At 49.4% G+C, this 17,227-nt stretch overlaps 2 protein-coding genes across 2 annotated transcripts; both read right to left on the bottom strand.

Annotated features, from left to right (window-relative positions):
- Positions 1–321: 321 nt before the first annotated feature.
- On the bottom strand, positions 322–9,798 carry LOC149363784 (carbonic anhydrase 1-like). The gene is made up of 7 exons (XM_089568599.1): positions 9,747–9,798; positions 7,297–7,374; positions 5,536–5,697; positions 4,883–5,031; positions 2,423–2,512; positions 1,027–1,272; positions 322–588 (listed from the first exon to the last, which is right to left on the bottom strand). The coding sequence occupies exons 1-7, from the start codon at positions 9,796–9,798 to the stop codon at positions 322–324; spliced, it is 1,044 nt and encodes a 347-aa protein (XP_089424725.1).
- Positions 9,799–12,215: 2,417 nt separating this feature from the next.
- On the bottom strand, positions 12,216–15,424 carry LOC149363783 (uncharacterized). Its single transcript, XM_089569986.1, has 2 exons — positions 15,260–15,424; positions 12,216–12,404 (listed from the first exon to the last, which is right to left on the bottom strand). The coding sequence occupies exons 1-2, from the start codon at positions 15,389–15,391 to the stop codon at positions 12,216–12,218; spliced, it is 321 nt and encodes a 106-aa protein (XP_089426112.1). The 5' UTR covers positions 15,392–15,424.
- Between the last annotated feature and the right edge of the window lie 1,803 nt (positions 15,425–17,227).

Genomic DNA, 17,227 nt, shown 5'->3' with positions numbered 1-17,227 from the left:
CAAAACATACAGCTAACATTCATGATTCTAACAATATATGTAAGGTAACGCCTATAACGGAACAGACATTTGCAATACATGCAATTCATGCCCTCAAAAATATCGAGCCACATAGAAAACTCCTGTAAAATGATAGTGGGAAAAATGAGGCAAACAAGGAGAATGCTTGGCTTGTACACGTTAAATTTTGGCGTAATTGAACTTAGCATAAGCATGAACTATTAAGTTGATCTATATACGTTAATGCGAATTCGCTACAAATGCACCTGCACTAGAACATGCTTTGCGGCGTCAAAATAACGTCCGGCGCTGTATCGCTGTCTAAAGCAGCCGCCAGGCGGAACCTCCGTCGACGTTCGGCGCCGCCACGGAGAGCGTCACCGAGATGACTACGAGGGCGGCCACCGAGGGCGCGGCGTGCGCGGTGCGGGTGGCTCCCATGCGGGTCATGAAGCGGAAGTTGCGGTACACGGCGCGCGTCTCGGCTCCCGTGGTGCTGGGCACGAGCTTGCGCACGTTCCCGGCCACGGTGGCCGAAGAGCAGGGCTGCGTCAGGAGCCGCCACTTGAGCTTGCGCAGTTCCGCTAGCTGCGCGGCAAACAGGATTGCGTTTGAGTGCGCTTTACTAGCAGCAGTGGTTATTAGGGTTAATGGCTTTGAGGCATGCCATATTGCAGGGGTAAGCGGTCCTCTTGCGCACTCCCTAAAGAGGACAGTAACTCCCTTTTTATTCCTTTTTGTTTAGGGTGTAGGCGAAATGCAAAGAGAACACCCGTCTATTGAAATATCGGCCTACTTTAAAGAACTGCAGGTAGTCGAAATTAATGCGGATGCCTTTAATGTGGCATGCCTCAAAACATAAACTGTTACTTCGGAATGCTCCGTCTGCTCTCTGGCCTTCAAGGAGAGACTCGAAAAGCCAGGGACGTCCTTCAGTGTAGAACATGTCAGACTAGTTGGTTCGTCCGAACAGCCTTTCTCACAACCTTTCGCTGTCTGAAGGCCATTTTGCAGTGGTGCGCCTACCTGGTCCTTGCCGATGTGCACGGAGCGGCTGAGCACGACGTTGATGACCCGCTCGGTGCAGGGCGGAAACGTGAGCGAGCCCGAGTAGAGGTAGTAGTTCTCGGTGCTAGACGGCGTGAAGAAGGACATGTAGAACTTGGGCACCGCCGCCGTCTCCTTGGGCGATGTCCCGTTGGCGCCGGGCGCGTGAAGCTCGCGCACAGCCTTCATGAAGCCCGCCAGGTCGCTGTTGTTGGTCTCCGTCTCCTGCGCCGCGAGACAGATGGCGCTGCTATAGGTGCTGTTGGTGATGATGATCGTCACATCATTCTAGCTAGCACGTCACTTTACTCGACGCAGCCACGACTCGATAGCGATTCCTGTCGATAACGATAACGAAGTTCGATAACGATTTCTCTCGTCGTCTAAAATGTCACGTGGACATGGGCATAAGCTAGGTAACTATGTGGGCACCGCTCCGGTTCACGGGTAGTGCCGATAAAATGCATCCTAGCATCCATCCAGTGTCAAAGCTATTTGCTTTTACTAGCTGTGAAACTCCCCACAAAGCCCGGGTATCAAAGGTGACGCTCTGATTCGGCCAAAACTCGGAGGATAGACAAATGGATGAATGCTGAGAGAGTTCCCTTTGAATCGGGCTCGTGGCAGGGCCAGCATTCACTGTACTTTTCCTTTATACAGTCGAACCCGGGTATATCGAACTCGCTGAGAATCGCGAAATAGTTCGATATATTTATAATTCGATACACAATAAATGGAAATCTGGCTTGTCTGTAATCTGAAAGCAAGGATAACTTGCGCCCATTCCATATATAGCGACACGCTTCTTGATGCGGCGTGCCAGCCGCTAGTGTGCTGACAATGTGTGCTAGAGGACAGCTTACTCTATTTTTAATCCCATATGAGAGTATCTAATTTTAATGTAGGCATTGCTATAAATAACCGGCTTCGCATCGAAGCTGCAGCGGACGGTTGTTTGGAACTAGCCACTTTATAAGATGTCTAATTCTGCTGCCAGTGCACACACTATAAATAGAATAATGTCATTAATATAAAATAAAGGTACAGTTGGTATACGCAACGTTTACGGCCGCGAAGCATATCAGAAGAGGGTCTCACAGCATCACAGCGATTTGGCATGGAAAATGAGTATAACATTTAAGGCCACCTTCAAGCTTTACCACGTTAACCTCGTCATATACAGTTTCACAGGGCCAGCGCTGTCAGCAGGTGCCCAAGATAGCATAATCGACTCGACTCCGCGCGCGAAAAGTGATCGAAGAGAGCGATTAGGCGAAGCACCACTTATAGCTGAGCGGCACGCAGTTCGATATATCGAATGACCCGGGTCCGACTATGAGTCCGTGCAAGCTAAGCGCGACAGGGTTACGCTTACCCTGAAAAGGATGACGAGCGCCAGCAGGCCGTTGATTTCCTTGAGGCAGTTGACGGCGATGTTGGTCTCCGTGTAGTGGATCAGCTGCAGCTGCGGAAGTGACGCAGAGCGGGGCTGTTTCTAATAACGTTATGAACGAACGTGCTTTGAGCAATACTTTAACGCCTCTCTTCTTCATTCATAAATGAATGAATGAAGAAGAGAGGCGTTAAAGGGACCATGAAAAGAATTAAAAGCCGCTTGTAAATGTTAGAGGTGATGCTCAGAAGCATTGTCACCAAGTATGAGTCTTCAGAACTGAGCCGGCAATTTATTATGAGTTTTTAAAAATCGTGTGTTTTAAAATTCGCGGGCCGCTTGGTGTCTTCGTAGGGAGCAATTCTGAAACCAAAATCGGGAAAACAGACGTCACTAGTCCCATGACGTCGGCAGGCCACCACACGCTGTCATTCGCTAGAGCCGCGGCAGCTTCGACGTCACGGGCACACTTCCGGTAGCGGTGAAAATCGTCTGCTCGAGCTGCCGCGCGACCCCCTCGGGCAAGCGCGAGCGAGGGCATTGCCTTCGCGCATATGGTTTTAATTTACCTCTGCCGCCTCTTTCTGTCGCGAGTTCGGGAGCCACTCGCAGTGCCTTTTTCGACCGCCCAAGATGAATACGCCTTGCTGCGTCGTCGGCTGCAAACCCAGTGAATGGCGAGGTGTTGAACTCAGGCATGTTATTCCTAGAGACGTGCGTGAGCGAGCAGCCTGGATGGAGCGCATCGGACTGCCAGCGTCGCACGCCCGCCGAAGACTCCGCGTTTGCGGTCGACACTTCGCACCTGACGCTTACTACTATAACCCAGCGCTCGTTCGACAGTCAGGCATGAATGTCAAGCACCTGAAGCTTCGACCGAAGTCGCTGCCGACACTGTTTCTTCCCGCCGGGAAGGTGAGTTTCCAGCTTACAGCGATCGGTATGAACGTTTACACGATATGATCTGCGATGGAAGACAATTTTATCTACGAGAACTTAAAAAAAAGGTGCCGCATTTACTTAGGGCACAGGACGAATTCGAAGCGTTAGCTGTCGCGGAGGGCCTTGGCCTGACGGCTACGTACTGCTGCGGTTCACATTCGGCTGCTGCTTCGACATACAGACTCGGTCCCGACCTTCTTTCACTCTCCCGTCCGTTTTACGACCGTAATATCGTATGTTCCTTGTGTTCTAAGTCGGGCGGCGCGATTTCGCGATCCCGCAGCCGGGTGTCCAACATCATTCGACAGCTAGGCTCAGTATATGCACGGTGTTTCACGCCAAGACTTGGCAGCATCGGTGTGACTGCCGAACCAGCGCACAAAAAAATAAAACATTGTGTGAGCCGGGAACAGGTCCTGGTCCATTCTGCCAACTAGCAAAGAAACCCGACGCGCGCCGCAATCCAAGAAAGCGCCGAGACCGGAGAGACGCTGCCGACGCACGCTGCTCCTCGGGAGTGCGACAACCGGAAGTCGTAAACCGAACGTCAGCGAATGACGTTTTCATGGGCGGAGCCCAGTCCCGGAGCTGTTTTCTTTATTTTTTTTATGGTGCCCCGCGCGTACGAGTTGAGGGGGGAGAGGAGGAACTTCGTTGTTATTGATGCTAGATCAAAAATTCTTGCGCTGGAGTGACGAGTGATGGATTGCCTGTCATTACATAATCTCGATTAATTTGTTTCATAGTCCCTGTAGAGCATGTACCGCAGTGTTTGATCTTCTATTACAGTTCCACAGTGCATTGCCTCGTTGGTCCTGGAATGAACTCTGGCAATCATTCGCTGGAGGTGCTGGACAACAACCGCAGCTACAGTGTGCAGATTATGAGACATCGTTTCAGCGTACAAAAACACACGGGCGAAGAGTAGACACCGTGGACGCTGGTGTCTACACGCCGGTGGTGTCTTCTTTCTTCGCCCATGTGTTTTTGTGCACTGGAATGATGTCTCATAATTATACACAGAACCAACTAGCCCAGCTCTCTACGCTTAGTGTCCAGATATCGGCTGGTACGCGCTCCAAGCGAAAAGAAGACAGCAGACAGAAGGCCACTCCCCCCTTTACGCACACACTCATATCTCTCTCTTACAAAATACAAAAAGAGCAACTTTACGAGAACTCGAGTTAATGACACCTTAGTGGAACTCAAGATGAAAAGAACAGATTTGGACGGGACATACAACATCGAGATTTGATAACCGATTTCCTGTAAGGGAAATAAAGTAGATTCCAAGGAGAAAGGAGACGAAGCCAAGGGAGGCAGGAAATCATCAGATGGGCAGACTAGATGGCAAAATTTATTAGAATAGGACGGCTAGCAGACGGCGCTCTGTGCAGCAATTTGCAGATAGTTGGGAGGGGCTCGATTTCGACCTGTAGTGCACGTTGTCTGCCTACTGGTGCTGCTGCTGTTGGTGATGATCATCCTAGGTGGGCTCACCTCGGCCACGTTGTTCTGCTCGTCGATGTGGTGCTCGGCGCCCTGGCCGCTGCCGGTGCCGAAGTGCAGCACGCCCTGGATGAAGGTGTACTCGACCAGCAGGGGGCCCCCGTAGACCGCCACCCGCGAGTTGTTCGGGAAGACCATCACTGCGAACGGGAACCCACGCAGAGAGTCACTCGATCACTGTGACGCTTGCTGTTTCGACTATCTGCGAGCTCAATCTTTCAGGTCCTTCCCTATTTCATACTCCCACTTTAAGGGACGAACAATTTTTACATCCACTCGCACGTTCATTCGCTGAATCTCTCCGCCCTTTCCTTGCACTCGTTCAGGTTCTTTCTTTCTCTTCACTCACTCGCTCCACGACTCGCTCGCTTATTTGAGCTGTGCCTCGCTTTCTCAATCAATTTTTCTCTCGCTCACTCTCTTGTATACTCATTCCCTTCCTCCTTCTACTCACTCGTTCACTCACTGAATCTGTCAAACATGTATAGTCGACGGTTTGACAGCATTCTGTCCTGTCAGGATTCAGTGGATGTTCATAGGTCGCTGACCAGTGTCATGAGGAAATCAGTTTCATTCTTCTATAACGCTAGTCAGCGACCTTATGCACCGAATGCGTCAGACAAAGAACCCATCGTTTCTCTCACAGTTGGCGCCCCGGACCTCGACGTTCAGGACCATCTCAGTGTCGTAGTTGAAGAAGTTTATGGGCGCCATGTTCTTGTAGGTCGACTGGAGAAAGCGCAGGTGCAGCGGAGACTGGGACTTGCCCTTGCAGTCCGGGTACTTGGCCGACCACGTCTCCTGCGCTGCGTACCGCATGGGAAAAAAAGGGCTGCGTTGGTGCACGCCGCGTATGGGACGTAACGCACGAGAGATTGAAGTCAGGGCCCGCGAACCACAAACAACACGGATGCTTAGCTAGTGAATCAGGAAAGCTTGTTCAACGTTACGCATGCGGTGTTCTCGTTCCATGGACGTGCGGAACAAGAAAATGTCTTAAATCCGGTGACGGACGGACGGACGGACGGACGGACGGACGGACAGACAGACAGACAGACAGACAGACAGACAGACAGACAGACAGACAGACAGACAGACAGACAGACAGACACAGACAGACAGACAGACAGACGGACGGACGGACGGACGGACGGACGGACGGACGGACGGACGGACGGACGGACGGACGGAACATTTACTAGACTTTCGGACGTTTCATTTTACCCTCGATGATTGCTGTGATGCTTTGACTCCAATGAATTCTTTACTCTAAGCCGAGGCGTCACACATGCGACAAATTTTTGCAGGGTGAAGGTGGGCGATTGGTAGGTGCTGTCTCTGTGGAGGGGAGGTGGAGCGGGAGGTGGGTCGATAGTGGCGGAGGATGGAGTGTAGGTGGGCAGCCCCCTACCTCGGGGTGGAAATGGGAGGTGGCTGGTCGGCGGGGCTTCTAAAAGGCAGCTGCCCTTTTCACTGCGTCTTTGAACTCGTCGCTTTATCGTTTCGCGGCTGCATAGGATTCTAAACTTTACCTCACAAGTTGTTTGGAGCACTGTAAAAGATTGAGTCTCTCGTCCCCTGAGGGCCAAGTTGGACAACAAATATTCCATCAAATATCTGAGCAGTGTTTTAAACAGTTACTGCAGTAACTGAGACAATAGTTCGGGAGGATGTTTTGAGAATATAGCGAGCGTTTCATTCACTGGTTAAACCAGCAGAGAAAGTCCGTCCGAACACAGTACTGTGGAGGTTTGCTGCGGACTGGCGTGTCTCCATGCGTAAACATGGTGTCCGCCGAGTCTCCTGCGCTAAGCAGGTGTACACGGGTCCTCTTTCCTTCCCCGTGATGGAGCCACCAGTCATGGGGTGAGGGGCTCGGAGGAACACGTTTTGTAGCGCACGCAGTTCATATTGGCCCAGATCGCCGCAGCCTTCACAGCACTGCAAACGACTTGTGATATGTAGTATAATGGATGGTGGCCTCGTCGAAGGTAGGGTACTGCTTTCGCGCTAAAACAAGCAGAAAAATAAAAACAACAAACAAAAACGACAGGGCGATCATGAAACCAGATGCGCGAAAGCTGCGATAAATGTTTGGTTTACCCTCGACGATTACTCGATGCTTTCTCTAATGGATGCTTTTACTGGGTGGGTATAGGTGGTGTGGGGAAGTGGCAGGTGGATGGAAGTGGGTGGGTGGAGGGTGAGGCCTCACTCACCGAGGCATCACACTGATAACGCCGGCATTTTCGCCACGTGCCACTGTTACAGCTGTCGCAGGAAGGCACACAAACACAACAACAAGGAAACAAACAAATAAACATACAAGCAAAGAAGCGACAAGGTAATTGGCAATAGGAACGCGTTGCACACGTTCGCTCAGCGAGCTGCGTTCGGATACTCACTGTGTATGCTTGAGCTGATGCTGCAGTTCGAGGGAACAGAGTAGACCCAGTCGGTGACCAAGCATTCTCGGAGACTCTCTGCATTGCCAAATAGCGCGTGACTCAAGGGCTGTGGGCATTTCAGTCTGTGCTGTCTAAGTGTCGGCGTCTTAGGCAGCCAGCGGCAATCAAAAACAAGTAAAAAATCATGAGACGGGTAGATAAACATCGAGTCCTTTGAGTTGTGTTATAGTATAGCTTGCATTCATCGCACTACGAAACAAAGGGAATCTATTCCTACCACGAAAACATTTGGGATATCGTGGTCATGCCCAAAAACATTTATCACTACGGAAGCCAGAAGGCGAAGAGGGAAGACAGGCAGATGATTAGCAAGTCGGATCTTTGAGAGGAACTGGGAACTCCAAGCGGCACTGATTTCATCATGTATGAACCCTTTTCTTTTCACTTACTGAACAAATGTCATCGTGTTATTCTTTACGAGGAGCAAAATCTAGGTGTGACATCAACAACAATGTGAAATGGTCGTGATCACAAAGCTATGTCCCATCGGTTGGAAGAGATTTAAGTATTTATTGCATTCGAAACGAAGTATAGAGGCGAAAACCCATTTTCATAGACTGTGAGCAGTGCGGTGACGAGAAGAACGAAGACACGTAATAATACGGTAGATTTTTTGTTAGAGGTCTAATGCTTGTGCTTGTGCGGCATGCACGTCGCTGCGGCTACACTTGACCTCACACTCAATCCTTCTAAAATAGCTTCCACTCTGACTGGGAAGAGTTGTCCGGTTATACTATTTTTCAGCTTTTCAGCACAAGACAAAAAGTTTTCCTTCACAAACTCACCTACGATAGCGTTGGGATCGAAGTAGCTGTGGCTGTTCGGGGCTTGAATTCCTCGTATTCTCGCGAACGGGCTGTAGTGGGCGTCTGTTGACAGATGGAATAAGGACGCCGTAGAGGTCATATAGAAGGGATAGGGAGAAAAAAAGTGACGGTTCTTCAGAATTGAAATTGAAGACGGAGTGACAGAGGGGTGCTGAATGCTAAAAATAATTTGTGCATACTTACAGCAAATATTTCGCGAGAAAAGCAGGGTGGTAACAGCTAGTTTCTGGAAAGAAAAATAAAGATAATAATAAGGGGACATTAAAAAAATGACCGCGGATCACCGGTGTTTACGTCACCACTCCGCGGTTTCCGGTTTTGGCTCGCATCGTCAGGGTCATCAGCAGCGCTCGGTGGACCGCGGGGGGCTGAGCTACCACGTAATTTTAAACGGCGATTACGTCGCTCCTAAGTTATTAATCTGTAAAAAAATTTTACTCGCATGATTTATAAAGTTCCCACATCCACACGTGAGAATTTTAACGAATTCGAAAAACTCTTCAGCTTCCCTTTAAGGGCACGCCGCGATGACGTAATGGGTTAATCGACGCCCATATACGCGGAATCGGTCGTTCTCGACTTTATACTCATAGATCCCTGGCGGTCATCGCACCCCTCCTGGCGCAGTGGTGCAGTGGTTAAGCGATGTGCCACTGCCCTGCGATGGCAGGTGCTGCCACCGGTGGGGCTTGTGCGGCCCAGGTTGCTCTTCCCGAGGGAACAATCGTTCATTCAACTGCCACCTGCCACTGCGGTCAGTTTGCTCATAATCCAGTGGGCGGGTTCTGATGACGCCACAGGGTCACGTGACCTAGATAGCCCACCTTGTTGCATCTCCGGTGATTTTCCGCCCACAAAGCTGACGACGCCGACACCGACACGGCCGGATTTTCCGCACAACGGAAGCTCTAACGCTAACGCGTCAAAACATAAGTGTGCAATAAACATGCTTGCGCACGCGCCGATTTGCATGATCCGGGCTGTCGGAGCAAAAAAAAAAAAAAAGTCTGCCGTTTCTACGTCGAAAGGAGACTGGCCATTGCATTCGGTACCTTCGCTGTTACTATCTTGATCGGGCACGTACAGTCTTTGCCAAAAGTAACCAGGCAGCATGGTTTGCTTCTCATTCGTACAATAGAGTCCTCACGGCTTCGCTAAAGATCAAAAAGTTCTTTGAAGGCAGAGACAGGAGTTCTCCTTACCGTACAGAGATTGAAAGCTTGAGGGCTGGCGTAATAGCTCTAATATACGACTGAGAAGCAAACCGTGCAGCCCGGTTACTTTTGGCAAAGCCTGCACGTTCTTAACCGGGCTTTAGCGAAGCCATTGACTTCTGCGCGGCTTCATGTTCTTCGAAGTCGAGATAGCAACCAGTGCCAGTAAGCGCGGGGGTAACCACTTAGTCAAGCGATGGCAATAGAAATCGAGCATTTCATGCTATACTGGTCGGTATTAAAAAAAATATAGTGAACAGTCCGCACCCGGGCGTACATCACAAAGCGTAAAATTTCAACAATAATCCAATTTGGTTCCTTAGCCTCCAGCGCAGTGCCAGCCCACTCACCCAGAGCCGCTGGGCAACGGCCGTGACTTGGTCCCTGTGTGCCGCCATTGAGAGGCGGGGTGAAAAACCGAGCATAGAGGACTCCGAGGCTGCTGAAGCTGCCGAGGAAGGCTTCGGGAGAAGCAGCCACTGCAGTGCCAGCCTCAGTAGAAGCAGGAACAGCTGAAATATACGTGCTTCTGGCAAAAATGAACGGCAAAAGTCGGGCCGACGGCAAGGACTGGAACGCACGTTCTTGATATTCTTCTTCTTCTTCAGTAAAAATGGCACATACCCACGCGGGGGGATTGGGCAAGCAGAAGTAGAATCTTCTTCTTTTACTTCCGCTTCTTTTCAGCCTCCTCCTCACTGCCTACCACTCTACCTGCTGTTCTGCCGCCGCGTCTCTTCTTTGAGGAGGCGCCTATTGCAAATTCCGTTTCATCAGCTGGGTCTGCCTGTGTCCACTGCGGTTGTTGTTTCCTTTGGGGCTTCTTTTTGCTTGGACAAAGTAGCAGGAGTGTGCACTCTGCTGTCCAAAATTTCCTTCTATAAACGCAGCTGTTCCCATGCTAATATATGTTTTTAAATTCTTTTTTTTTCTCTTTAAGTCAGTGCGAAATTGAAACATTACATGCGTTGTATTCGAATTTTCACGTAAAGTCATCGTGCCGTCTTCGATCTCGAAGCTAACAGGTCCCCTGTCATTGCATCGTGCAATCTTTCAGCCTATACCCTATTCCTACTTTTTTTCATCCTATATAAACGCTTCTGTTTCCAGCAGTTCACACCTGTGTCTTGGCCACTCCCCCGTAGCAGTGGGTATGTGCCAGCTTTATTTGAGACCGACCGACCGACCGGTTGGATGGTTGGTTGGCTGGTTGGTCGCGAGTCGGAAATTAAAAGCTTGCATTGGGGGTCTGCGACCTCGAGGGCGATAGCGGCTTCTTCAGCCCGGTGGGTATTCTCGGCGCGAATGGAGAGCACATTGGTTTGCAAGTTCTGGTGGACTACGGCTGCCGTGTAGTGGCCCGATGGAGTCGGACCTGCGACGTCAACGTTCCATGTTGCGCGCCCGGCGCCCGAGCACGCGCTGTTCTCCGGCCTTCGTGTGACACGTAGTGCATTACCAACGTTCGAAACCTCCTGAGGGAGCGGAACTCTCGTCCTCACCTCTTCAAATATAACTTCCACGAATACTGCAAGAGCGCGACTACACGGCTTAGAAGCAAGCTCAATCCTTGGTCTCTAAGTTCGACAGATATGACGAAAAACTGCGCGTGGAAATATGACGCGGAACCGACTACACACACAGGGTGCTGTGTGTGTCGTCTTTTAGTGCGAAAATACCTCGAAAGTACGCTTCCTTTGGTTGGCTTGAATTCTTCGTCACAGCAGCGAGCGCTTGCGCTGCGAGGTTATGGCGGAAAACAGTGGAAGACGACACAGTCGCGGCCGTAGTTGTTCGTGGACACGAACGCAGAGTAGTACCTCGTGTTGAACATGGTTCTCAAGGTCGGCTGACACGCTTTGTACGTCAGAACGCACGCAGTACGAGGAACAACGCATACAGCACGAGAAATAACGTGCGCTGAAAGCTCACTCGGGTGCGCTGAAGTATCCCCGTCTCCTCAACGTGACGCCACGTTGGCCGACATGGACGAGCTTTCCCTCTCCGCTGTTCTTTCCTGCGCTTGCGCGGTGCGCGGGAGATTTAAAAGTCGCGCTTTCAATTGGTGATTGCGCCACTGTTCTAGCCAAAATCGAAAAAAATAATTTCACAAGCATGATCAGCGGTGACACTTCTTCAAAACCCTAAAAAATTGCCTGATTCGAAAACCGCCTCAGTATCCCTTTAATAAAGCCAGTCGGCAGGCCGGCGGACGCTTGTGCTCGTTTTTACCGGTGGGTGTCCGGCGGTGGGCTTCGAACCAACGACCTCCCACAGCCGAGACGGACGCTGAGCACGCACCCCTCAATGCCGAATTGAGAAAAATCTAACGCTTAATTTAGAACACCCTCTATAGTGTGATCAAATGCACTGTAGTTGACACTTCTGAGAATATTTTATTTCTTTACCGTGCCATAAAATGTCATATTATAGGCGAGTAAGCAAGCCCCGCACAGCTGCGTAGTACTGTACGGAAACTGAGCCCCAATATACAGGACATAAAAGTGAACCCTTTCCAAAAATTCCCCAAAACGGGATGGTTGAAATAGAAAGAAAATATTTTCAGCAACAAACTGCAAGCCATTGCGGACGACATTTATTTAAAAAAAATCACAAGAATTAGCTTTATATTAACTGACAACATCACACATCCTCGCGAACTCATTTATTTGCTTCAACATCGTCGAATCCACGCTATGGTAACCTCAGTGTTTTGTGTCTAACATCATTTGCATTTGTTAAAAACGTGTTGGTAGCACTGTCGCGTACGCCGTTGAAGAGGTGTTCCGCTTGCTTGCTTGCCCCCAGGGGGCAGTTATCTGGATGGACGGTGGTGCAGCTCAGCTAGCAGGGCGGGCATCGCGGTCGTGGAGCTCCGGGTGGGCGGCGGTGGAGGCCGACTGTTGGAGCCGGAGACGATGATGTACATGACGATGATGAGGACGATCAGGATCGTGCCGCAGGTAACGATGGCGGCCGTCGCCACTCGCCGCTGGTCCCGAAACTGCGCGCGTTGTGGGGCAATATTTCCGTTATTCGTCAGCATTGTCAGTGACACCTCACTACATATGTGAGGAAGGTATACATACTTGTTAGTTGAATGTGCTACGTAGAATGTGTGGGCTCTGTGCTTTTTAGTCCAAAGTACTCTAGATTCAAATCACACTCTAAACCAAAAGCGACTAGAAATTCTCAGAGGTAAGCCCTTCACGAGTAACGGCGTTGCCTCAATCATCAATCCCTGAAAATACCGGCTGTTACCTTTTTACAGTAATTGCAAAAACATGTCAGCCGCAGTTAGACCTCAAACGAACTAGCCATTTGTCGCGAGAACTACCGGTTCAGTTCATCATCATAATCATCATCAGCCTGACTACGTCCACTGCAGGACAAAGGCCTCTCCCATTTCTTTCCAATTAACCCCCTCCTTCGCCAGTTGCGGCCGCCGTATCCCCGCAAACTTCTTAATCTCATCCGCACACCTAATTTTCTACCGCTCCCTGCTACACTTGCCTTCTCTTGGAATCCACTCCGTTACCCTTAAGGACCAGCGGTTATCTTGCCTCCGAATTACATGCCCTGCCCAAGCCCACTTCTTCCTCTTGATTTCGACTAGGATGCCATTAATCCGCTTTTGTTCCCTCACCCACACCGCCCGCTTCCGATCTCTTAACGTTAATCCTATCATTTTTCTTTCCGCAGCTCGCTGCGTTGTCCTCAACTTAAGCTCAACCCTCGTTGTTAGCCTCCACGTTCCTGCCCCATTGGTGAGTACCGGTATGATACAGCTGTTGTATACTTTTCTCTTAAGGGATATTGGTAAACTGCCATTCATGATCTGAGACAACCTGCCAAATGCGCTCCCCCCTGTTATTATTCTTCTAGTTACTTTCCTGTCATGATCCGGATCAGCTTCGTTCAGTTACTTTCATTTTACGTGACTCTGGCTGTGTTTCGCAAGAGTTAGACTGACAGCGCCACCTCTTGTCGGCGGAAGAATGACAAAAGCAGACGAACGCGGGAAGGGAAGCGAAAAGCGCTCCCTAACCTTTCAGGGGACAGAGAGGGCGCTGCCGGCCTCGCTGCATACGATGTGGGTTTTTAATTGTTGCCCTACGTAGCCCAGCGCCTGATCTCCACGACAAGATCCTGCATTGGGCTCAGAGTGTATCGGAGCCCTACCCGCATAGCACCTCACTCTCTTCCTGGCTGCCCCCTTCCCTTTTGAATAAATAAAGTTGACACTCACTCGCTCGCTCGCTCGCTCGCTCGCTCACTCACTCACTCACTCACTCACTCACTCACTCACTCACTCACTCACTCACTCACTCACTCACTCACTCACTCACTCACTCACTCACTCACTCACTCACTCACTCACTCACTCACTCACTCACTCACTCACTCACTCACTCACTCACTCACTCACTCACTCACTCACTCACTCACTCACTCACTCACTCACTCACTCACTCACTCACTCACTCACTCACTCACTCACTCACTCACTCACTCACTCACTCACTCACTCACTCACTCACTCACTCACTCACTCACTCACTCACTCACTCACTCACTCACTCACTCACTCACTCACTCACTCACTCACTCACTCACTCACTCACTCACTCACTCACTCACTCACTCACTCACTCACTCACTCACTCACTCACTCACTCACTCACTCACTCACTCACTCACTCACTCACTCACTCACTCACTCACTCACTCACTCACTCACTCACTCACTCACTCACTCACTCACTCACTCACTCACTCACTCACTCACTCACTCACTCACTCACTCACTCACTCACTCACTCACTCACTCACTCACTCACTCACTCACTCACTCACTCACTCACTCACTCACTCACTCACTCACTCACTCACTCATTGATTTAGGCAAATACCCAACCAAAACGTAGTATAAAGCAAATATTACGACTAAATGCCACCTCTGAGCGTAATACGAGGACGACCAGGCCAGCGGTTTTGCCTGGAGGATTTTTATTCGATCTTCTCTGGACGACACAACACTTAAGTCCGCTACTGTCGCGAGAAATAATGAACAACGAGAATACCTGATAATAGTTATGATGCGGTCTGCTGCTTTGGGGATTAGCGCACTACCTTGTTTGAAGTCATTGCTATACACGGGTCTTTGGAGAACACGGAGCCGCTGTAGTACGCAGCAGTCAAATACTCCTGCATTTACTTCATAAGAACTTTATCAAATTAACCCGCGGTGCGGCCTGCTCTCGGTGACTAGAACCGACAACGCCCTCCCTCACCGGAACAAGATTTGGCCACACTGGTGTAGTACTTGGCCACAACCTTCTTGAATAAACAGCGCGAACGAAGACGAGCACAAAAGACAAGAAAATGGACGACACAGCGCTGTGTCGTCCATTTTCTTGTCTTTTGTGCTCGTCTTCGTTCGCGCTGTTTATTCAAGATGCTTAACCAACTAGCCCGCCAAAACGTGTTAACACAACCTTCTATGAACGAGCCTTTCTTTAGAGGATGAAGTGGGATTGAGCAGGGCACGCAATGCGAAGGCACGATAACCGTTGGTCCTTAAGTGTGACGGAGTGAATTCCAAGAGAAGGCAAACGTAGCAGGGGGTGGCTGAAAGTTAGGTGGGCGGATGAGATTAAGAATTTCGCGGGCACAGCTGGCAAAGGACAGGGTTAATTTTAGAGACATGGGCCAGGATGATGATGAAGATGAACCCGGCCCATAATGGCACAGAGGGAAGAGGGCAACGGGCACTCACGATAAAATTTATGGCTGTCGTTGCTGGCGGCCTAGAAATAGACGTGTATGCAGGACGTGTATACAGCAAAGAAAGCCCACCTGCGAGCGTTCTACTTCTCGAGTGACGACGCTGGGCGAGCATTGTTCGACGGCGACCTGGGCGGCACCGGGGGACCGCCGGCCGGACAGGCTGATGGTGCTGCTCTGCGTCGAAAGCAGCCCGTTGGCCATGTGGTGCGAACTCCTGTGGGCGCTCGGCGGAGGGCTCGACTAGGTTGCGTCGTACACGCCTTCTTGCTCTCTTCTCACATGTGCCAACCTGCTTCTTCATCATCTTCGGCTTCTAACGCCGAGAGCACACTCTATATACAGGGTGTTTCACCTAAGACTTTACGCAGTTATTAAAAATATGCATTTTCAGTTAGAAGAGCGCTTTTTTTCGGCATAGCATTGTCAGCGGTGTAGTGCATCAGAATACAGCTGAGAGGTGCTAACTAACAGGCTGGTAAATCAATATATAATCGTTAACTTTTTAACGATTGATGTTGAGACTCTTAGTTATTGAAAGGCGTGTAGCCCACCGTAAGTTATATCCATATCAGTTCTTAGAACTCCGAAAACGCAGTTACCCTCGGCGCTGTGACCCAACAAATTACGGCTACATCGCGCCAAAATACATGCGCTTTCAAGAAGCGTGCAGGTGAAGCAACGTCTTTAGTGGACGTAACATGTCGAAATAGCCAAATATTGTTTGGCTACAGCGCCGAGGGCATACGTGTTTTCGAAATTGTAAAAACTGATATGAATATTACTTGCGGTGGACTACACGGCTCACGACAATTGGGGAGCATAACGGTAATAGTTAAAAAGTAAAATATTAGTTAACCTGCCTGCTAGTTAGCACGTTTTAGCTGTCTGATGTACTACTCCGCTGACAGTGCTATGCCGAAAAAAAAAAAACGCTCTTCTAAATCAAAACTCCTATTTTTTAAAATTGTGCAAAGTCTCAGGTGAGACCCTGCATAACACTTGTCCTTCCATACACCTTTCTCCATATTTTTTTATGGTGTTACAGTTTTCGATGAGCCCTTTTCACTTCTCCCTATTATGGGATAGCGTAAGGAGATAGCTGAAAACCCAGCGCCTGCCGTCGTCCTGCGTCAATCGGGAAAAAAACCACAAAAGTCATTGCGGGAAGGTCAAAATGAACCAAAAGTTGGCGAGGCTCATCTAATGAGATTATTTTAAAATATATCGGTAATTTAATAAAACAATAAGCCGGCATTGGGGTTCAAACCTGGCCCTCTGCCTGTTAGGCAGACACACAACGCATAGGCCACGAAGTTTTTTTTTTTAACATGGTATTTATTACAGGCCACGAATGGCCTTTTGTTCAAGCGTGATAGAGGGGACACCTAGTAAACGCGGAGCGGTGCGTATAACTTGGTAATGTGTATTTCAGATGTGCACTGATGGTATAGTAATTAAAAAAATAAAACAAAATATAAATACTCTAATCAGGCGTCCGAAACTGCGCGGAATGAAAAGGCGATGTTATGGTGCTCCATTGAACTTACACAAACACTGTGTATGCGTATGAGTATTTATTGGCGTAGTACTTCGTACAGTGAAGCCTAGATAGTGATTGGGGATTGGTAATCGATAACTGTGACTGGCAATTGGTAATCGATAACGTGATCGGCAATTGTGATTATAATCAATGATTGTGATCGTTAATACGATTGTGGATTGGTAATCGGTGAGGAATGAGAAAGAAAATGAGTACAGAAATAAGAAAGGAGGAGAAGGCACTATGGCTTTTACTCTTAATGCGAAGCGTAAGCGTTCTCTTAGTATTCTTTTTTAGCTCATTCATCCTTGAACTTCTTCACCCTTAAATACTCTGCCGCATCGTCCTACCGCCACCAACATCAAGCTTGATGACCCTTTTTTCAATGTACTCGCCGTCGTTTATCATTATTTGCCGAAACCACGGCAGCTTTCCTTCCTGAATTTTTATTTCAACATCTGCGACTTTGACCGTACCTCGTATGTGGTCGTCCAGGT

Source organism: Amblyomma mixtum, chromosome 2 (genome assembly GCF_055824585.1).
Source record: "Amblyomma mixtum isolate Tamu chromosome 2, ASM5582458v1, whole genome shotgun sequence".
NCBI lineage: Eukaryota > Metazoa > Arthropoda > Arachnida > Ixodida > Ixodidae > Amblyomma > Amblyomma mixtum.
The sequence above is the reverse complement of the archived record's forward strand: the minus strand, read 5'-3'. Positions and strand labels throughout refer to the sequence as shown.